The sequence below is a fragment of the Tupaia chinensis genome, unplaced genomic scaffold, assembly GCF_000334495.1.
Source record: "Tupaia chinensis unplaced genomic scaffold, TupChi_1.0 Scaffold148091_1, whole genome shotgun sequence".
Taxonomy (NCBI): Eukaryota; Metazoa; Chordata; class Mammalia; order Scandentia; family Tupaiidae; genus Tupaia; species Tupaia belangeri.
In genome coordinates this window covers 197,117-203,858 of record NW_006207942.1, presented here as the reverse complement: position 1 = coordinate 203,858, position 6,742 = coordinate 197,117, and the positions used below count along the sequence as shown (strand labels likewise).

Below are 6,742 nucleotides of genomic sequence, written 5' to 3'. Positions count from 1 at the left end.
CTTTTAAAGCCACTGAGAGTCTCTGTTACCAACTTTCCAACAGCCTGAGTGGCTCTGAGTCAAGCACTCACTGGGCCAGTAATGGCACTTAAGCAGTTGCTCTGATGATGATCATGATGGCAATGATTCCAGGGCTCCTGATGAGAAGAGTCTCAGATTAGAAGATTCTCTATAAGGTTCTAAGATTTGGGCATCTTCAAATATGCAGCAAACGAAATAGTAGGCAGCTGCTCTGGCCTGCAGCCATGTCTCCTGGCTTTTATTTGGGCTTTTGAATGGGCAGGCCCCTGACTGCAGCCTGCCTTCAGGGGGTCTTGTGTGGGACAGCGGCTTGGTGATCCAGAATGGCTGATTCCACTCCCAGCTTGTCCTGGCTCATCACACTGTACTGGGTAGGGCAAGGACCACACCCTCAGCCTCACCACCCTGCTGTCTCTCCTCCTCTCCCTTGCCATTCTTTGGACTTTAATGGGGGGAATGGGGAAAGCAGGAGAAAGGGACCTGTGGACCTTGCACCAGGGGTGGGGGCCACAGCATCAGGGTGGAGTGGGGGCCCTGCCTTGGGTGGAGGGGTGCAGCACTGTCCTTCAAAACAAGACTCCTGCTCTGAACCACCCTGTCCTCTGCTGGGCCTTACCCGCCCACTCAGTCCTGAGTCCCATCCTGTCACCAAGACCACTGAGACCTTGTCAGCTCTCCTCTACCCTTACCCCTCCTTTGCTCTGGCACTCTCTGCCTTTCCCTGTCTTCTCTCTGTGTCTTTTGTCTCTCCCTTTCTCTGTCTTCCTCTTTCTCTGTCTTTCTCCTTTTCTGTCTCTCTCCATCCCTTCAGTGTTTCCTCCCTGCCTCATCCCTTGGCCTGGGTTCTTTTCCATCTTTGGGCCCAGAGCGTCTTCTCCTTCATCCTTCCTTCCCTTCCTGTGAGGAGTCTTCTATAAGAGGAGCCCCCCACCCATCTTTTCCCTTTCTCTTTCACTCCCCTTCCCCTCCCCACTTTCCTATCCATGTGGCCTCTGGTATGAGGAGGGCTCCCTTCCCCCTTCCCTATTGTGGTGTCCCAGCGTCTCTGTGGCTGAGGTCCCCACAAGGAGTCACCTGGAACACAGGAAGCCCAGCCCAGCTCTTTTGTCTCTACTGCCCCCTGTTGTCATTGTGTTCTGTTTGTGGTTCGAGTGCCGTCCTCTCTTTCTTGACTTTGTGGTTTTTTTTCTTTTTTTCCTCCTTCCTTCCTTAAAATAATAGAGGAAAATCTGCCATTCCCTCCCCTCTTCTTCCTCCCTCCTCCTCTTCCTCTCTCCCTTATCTTCCTTTCTTCCCACCCTCCCTCCCTGCCTCCCTCCCCCATCCTCCATTTCTCCCAGCCTTCCTTCCTACCTCCCCACTCACTCTCACCTCCTTATCCCCTTTGCCTACCCTGCCTCTCCCCTCCTTTCCTGTATCTCTCTCTCTGTCTTCTTTCTCTCTCTGTCTCTTGCTGTCTCTCAGGTCCACAGCGTCTCATACTCTACACCAGTATTGCTGTCCTACTCAGGTCCTTGACTCCATGAAGCTTAGCCCCTCAGGCAGGCTGGCAGAGAGCAGGTAAGAGCTAGACCCATCACTCCCTCAATCCCTCACCCTTCCAAGACAAATATGCAATACCATTGTCAGACCCCTTCCCCATGTCCCTTAGCCCCTGGTGTGACTGTGGAGTGGGTGTCTGTGTGTATGAGGAGAGTGCCTGGGAGATCAGATCAGGAGACCAAAAAGGGCATTTGGAATCTATTTGTAGTTTGTCCTTCCTTACAAAAAAAAAAAAAAATCCTTCCCTAGAGCCTTGCCCTAAAAGGCAGGAGTGGATGGTTTTAGAATATGTGACTGTTGAGCTGTTTTGAAGGATGAATAGGAGTAGACTGGCAAAAGCTGTTTAGGCAAAGAGAACAATATTCCCCCATCTTTGGAAAACAATGTTATTTCCTGGTTAATTAAGAAAAATGTTCTACATTTTCTAATTATAATTTAATAAAAAAAATAATAATAGCAACAGCAAAAAGGCTAGGCCTACCCCCTCATTTGAAAGTTTAAAAATATTGATGTTAAAAAGGAAATACAAGGGACCAGCAGATGGCATAATGGTTACATCGCTGGACTCCCACATGACAGACTGTTGTTCGAGGCCCAGACCTGGAGGCTTGACACTCACGCCAAGAGTGTGCATGCGTGTGTCAAAATCCCAAGAGGAGAATGAAGGAGAAAGGGTTGCAGGGTGGTCATCCCCCTGCAGGGGTGATTTCTTGCTTTCTGTCTTTCTCTCTCTGTCTCTCCAGTGAGTGCTCATATGTGCCCTATAGCAAAAATTTCTCCAATTAAAAAATAAAAGGAAATACGAATGGAATTTATGGACTATTTAGAATAAATGTCAAGAATACTACAAATTAAAACTTATGGGATATGGTCATAGCAGTTCTCAGCAGAAAATTTATGCTTTTATTAGAGAACAATTCAGTTTAAGTGAATTAATTATTCCACTCAATAAGCTAGTAAAAGAACCACCAAGGGGCCGGCAGGTGGCGTGGTGGTTAAGGGCACTGGACTCTTACTTGGTTGACCATGGTTCAAGTCCCCGGACCTGGCAGCTTGTTTTCTCACTTTCCCTCTCTCTTACTCTGTCCCTCTCTGGTCATATTAAAATAAATAAAGTTAAATAAAATTTAAAAAAAGAAACATCAAAAGACAGAAGAATAAAGTAATTATTGTAGATAAAAACAGAAATTAATGAAAGAGAAAGCAAAAGATTTGATAAAGCAAGAGGTAGCTTTTGGAAAGACCAGCAAACTAGGCTGACCATCCTATAGTAGATATGAATGAGAAAAAGGCAAGAAAACATAAGTAATAAAAGGTATAAGGAAAGGGATTTAGCCATAAAAGCTGAGGAGATGAAAAAAATAGAAGGAGGTGCTTTGTGTATTTTTATACCAATAAACATGGATATCTAGATGAAATGAATAGTTTCCCAGGAAAATGTAAATTACCAAAATGATTTAAGGAGAGACAGAAAACCTGAAAGGAATGGAAAAATATAAAATAAGTTGAAAAGATGGTCAAAGTTTGCTCCTCAGAAATGGTACCAGGTCCAGTTGGTATTCTGGAAACCCTGGCATGATAGAGGTTCTATCGAATCTTAAAAGATTAGGTAATAGGAAAAAATGAACTAGCTTCCTAGTTCATTTTAGTTTATTCTGTAAGGCTATTATAACTGGACAACTTTAGGCATATATATTAATAGAGCAACAAATAGTTTAGGTAAAAGATTAGTAAGCAGAATCCATCAGTGTATTGAAAAAATAAATCACGACAAATGAGGCTTTGTCCCAGGAGTGCAGGGTTTGTTCAACATTAGGAGATCTGTTATTGTAATTTACTACATTAACAGACTAAAGAGAAAAGATCATGCAATCTTCTCCATAAATACTGAAAATGATCTGGTAAAATTACACACACAGGGCTAGCTGGTGGAGTGGTGATTAAGGCAGCTGGATCCCATGTGACCAACTGTGTGGTTCAAGTCCTGGACCCATTGACTTGAGAAATGCACTGGGCATGTGTGGATGCATGTGCAAAAATCTTGAGAGGAGGGGGGACCAGCAGTTAGCGTAATGGCTATGTAGCTAGCTATGTAGTCAACCACCGTTCGAGTCCTGGACCCGGTGGCTTAAACTCATGCTGGACGTGTGTGCATGCATGCCCAAGATCCCAAGAGGGGAATGGAGGAGAACGGATTATGGCGTGGCCATCCCCTGTGGGAGGTGATTTCTCACTTTCTGTCTCTCTGTCTCTGTCTGTCAAAAAAAAAAAAAAAAAAAAAAAAAAAAAAAACTGAGAGGGGAATGGAGAAGAGACTGTGACATGGCCATCCCCCGCCCCCTGGGGGGGGTGCGTTCTCTCACTCTCTCTTTGTCTCTGGTGAGCGCATGTGCCCTGTAGCAAAATTTTTTTTAAAGAGTGGCAGGAGTAAACATTAAAAGAAAAATTACACATTCAGTTCTGGCATTGTGACCTAGCGGTTAAAGGGGCACAATTTCACATGACTGACTGTTTCTAATCCTGGCCCTGGATTAGAAACACTGGCTTGAAAACCTTGCTGGGGAGAACCAGCAGTTAGCGTAATGGCTATGTTGCTGGACTCCCACGTAGTCAACCGCAGTTCGCGTCCCGGACCCGGTGGCTTAGAACTCACGCCGGGCGCATGTGCGTGCGTGCCCAAGATCCAGAGAGGAGAATGGAGGAGAAGGGATTGCAGTGTGACCATCCCTCCTGGGGGGTGATTTCTTGCTTTCTGTCTCTATGTCTCTCTCTGTCTGTCTGGCGAGCACACGCGCCCTATAGTGAAAACCTCTCAAAAAAAAAAAAAAAAACATGCTGGGCATGTATGCATGTATACCCTAAATCCCAACATGAGGGAGAAATGCAGGAGAGAGGTTTACAATATGACTATGCCCCACTGAAGAGCTCTTTCTCCTCTCCTTCTCACTTTTTTTTTTTCTTTTTTTGCAGAGGTTTTCGCTATAGGGTACGTGCGCTCACCAGAAAGACTGAGAGAAACAGAGAGATCAATCCCCAGGGGAGATGGCCATGCCACAATACCTTCTCCTCCATTCTCCTCTCAGGATCTTGGGCGTGCATGCACTCGCGCCTGGCATAAGTTTAAGCCACTGGGACTGGGACTCAAACCGTGGTTGAATACATGGGAGTCCAGCAACGTAGCCATTACGCCATCTGCTGGTTCCTCCCTCTCACTTCTTCTGTCTCTGGTGAGTACATGTATTCCCTGGTGATTTAAAAAATAACTACACAGGGGCCAGCAGGTAGCGTAATGGTTAAGGGTTCTGGACTCCTGCATGGTCAATTGCAGTTCAAGTACTAGACCTAGTGGGTTGCTTTCTTGCTTTCTCTCTCTCTCTCTCTCTCTCTCTCTCTCTGTCCCTCTCTGGTCAAATTTAAAAATAAATAAATAAAGTTAAATAAAATAATTCTTTTAAAAAAATACACATAGATTCTCTTGCTGCATTGGGGTAATTTGTTACACAGCAATAGATAACTAATATATTAAGCAAGGAACCAATGAAAATTTCCTAAAAAATTTTTTATCAGAAACCAAAGGCAATTATCAGATGTAACAATGAAGCACACTGAGTTTAAGAACAAAACAAGAATGACTTCTATTGCTTTTATTAACAAGTAATTTTAAAAATTACTTATTTAATTTTAATTATTATTATTATAATTATATTTAATTTGTGCTCACCAAAGAGAGAAAGACAGAGAGAGAGAAAATGAGAAAGCAAGCTGCCAGGTCTGGGACTCGAATTGTGGTCAGGCATGTGGAAGCCCAGCACCTTAACTACCACACCACCTGCTGGTCCCTATTAACCAGTACTTTTTGGGAAGTTTTAACCAATTGGATTTTTTAAATTATTTATTTAATTTCACTTATTATCATTATTATTATTTTTAAATTTACTATATGGCGAGAGAGAGAATGTGAGGAAGCAAGGTGCCAGGTTTGAGACTCAAACCACAGTCAGCCATGTGGGAGTCCAGTACCTTAACCATCATGCCACCTACTGGATCCAACTGGTTGGATTTTAAAAAGAAATAAATGGTATAAATATTTAAAAGAGTCAGAATTATCATTATTTGAAGATGATAGATTTGTCTATTTAGATAATCAAGGAGAATAAAATGAAAAATTATTGGAACTAATAAGCAAATTTAGCGTGATGGGTAGATACAACATAAATATTCACCTAAATCATCAGCTTCGTCCAGTACCAGCATTAACTAATTAGAAGACTTAATATGAAAAGATGTCATTCACAATAGCAAACAAAATAAAGCAAAAAAAAAAAACAAACTATAAAATCACCAGGCATTTACCAAAAATGTGACATAGTTATCTGGGGAAAACTATAAAATTTCATCAATGGGTCTAAGAAAACTTGAGTATATCAAAAGTCATATCCTATTCCTGGGTGAGAAGACTCGATACGGTAAAAATTACATTTTTTTCCCAATTTGATTAAAATGTTCAATACATTTCTCATTAAAATTTCTGTAGTATTTTCTTTGGAGTTGGACAATTGGATTTTGAAGTTCATTTGGAAGAGTTAATACCCATAAACTACTAAGAAAATTTTGAGAAAGAAAAATAATGAAAGGGACTTGCTTTATTGTATATAAAAGCTTACCATACAGCTCCAATATTTACAAATGTTGTGTTATCACAGAAATAAAGGAATACCTAAATGGAACAAAATAGAGAGTCCAGGAATAATACCCATGCTTATATACACATGACAATTTAATTTATGATAAAGAAGACATTTCAAATCAGTGGGGAATCAGTTAAGGAGATAGGGCCATTGGCTATCCAACTGTGGGGGGGGGATGTTAAATCCCTACCACACACACAAATACAACTGTAAAAGTACCAGGAGAAGGATGCCACCAGTTAGCGTAATGGCTATGTTGCTGGACTCCCATGTAGTCCACTGTGGTTCCAGTCCTGGACCCAATGGCTTAAACTCATGCCAGGCATGTGCATGCCCAAGATCCTGAGAGGAGAATGGAGGAAAAGGGATTGTGGTGTGGCCATCCCTCCTGGGGGGCGATTTCTCACTTTCTGTCTCTGTGTCTCTCTCTGTCTTTCTGGCGAGCGCACGTGCCCTATAGCAAAAATAACTCTCCAAAAAAAATTTATATA

General features: G+C 42.6%; 2 protein-coding genes across 3 annotated transcripts in view; both read left to right on the top strand.

Moving 5' to 3' along the window:
- LOC102488968 (IQ motif and SEC7 domain-containing protein 2) overlaps positions 1-6,742 on the top strand; it is a 103,751-nt gene that overhangs the window by 48,748 nt on the left and 48,261 nt on the right.
- Positions 1-6,742, top strand: part of IQSEC2 (IQ motif and Sec7 domain ArfGEF 2) — a 20,460-nt gene that overhangs the window by 846 nt on the left and 12,872 nt on the right. For both annotated transcript variants that reach the window (XM_014584887.1, XM_027768955.1), the window contains exon 2: positions 1,486-1,581. In XM_014584887.1, coding sequence (XP_014440373.1) covers positions 1,486-1,581 — 96 coding nt within the window. The remainder of the gene's footprint in view (positions 1-1,485; positions 1,582-6,742) is intronic.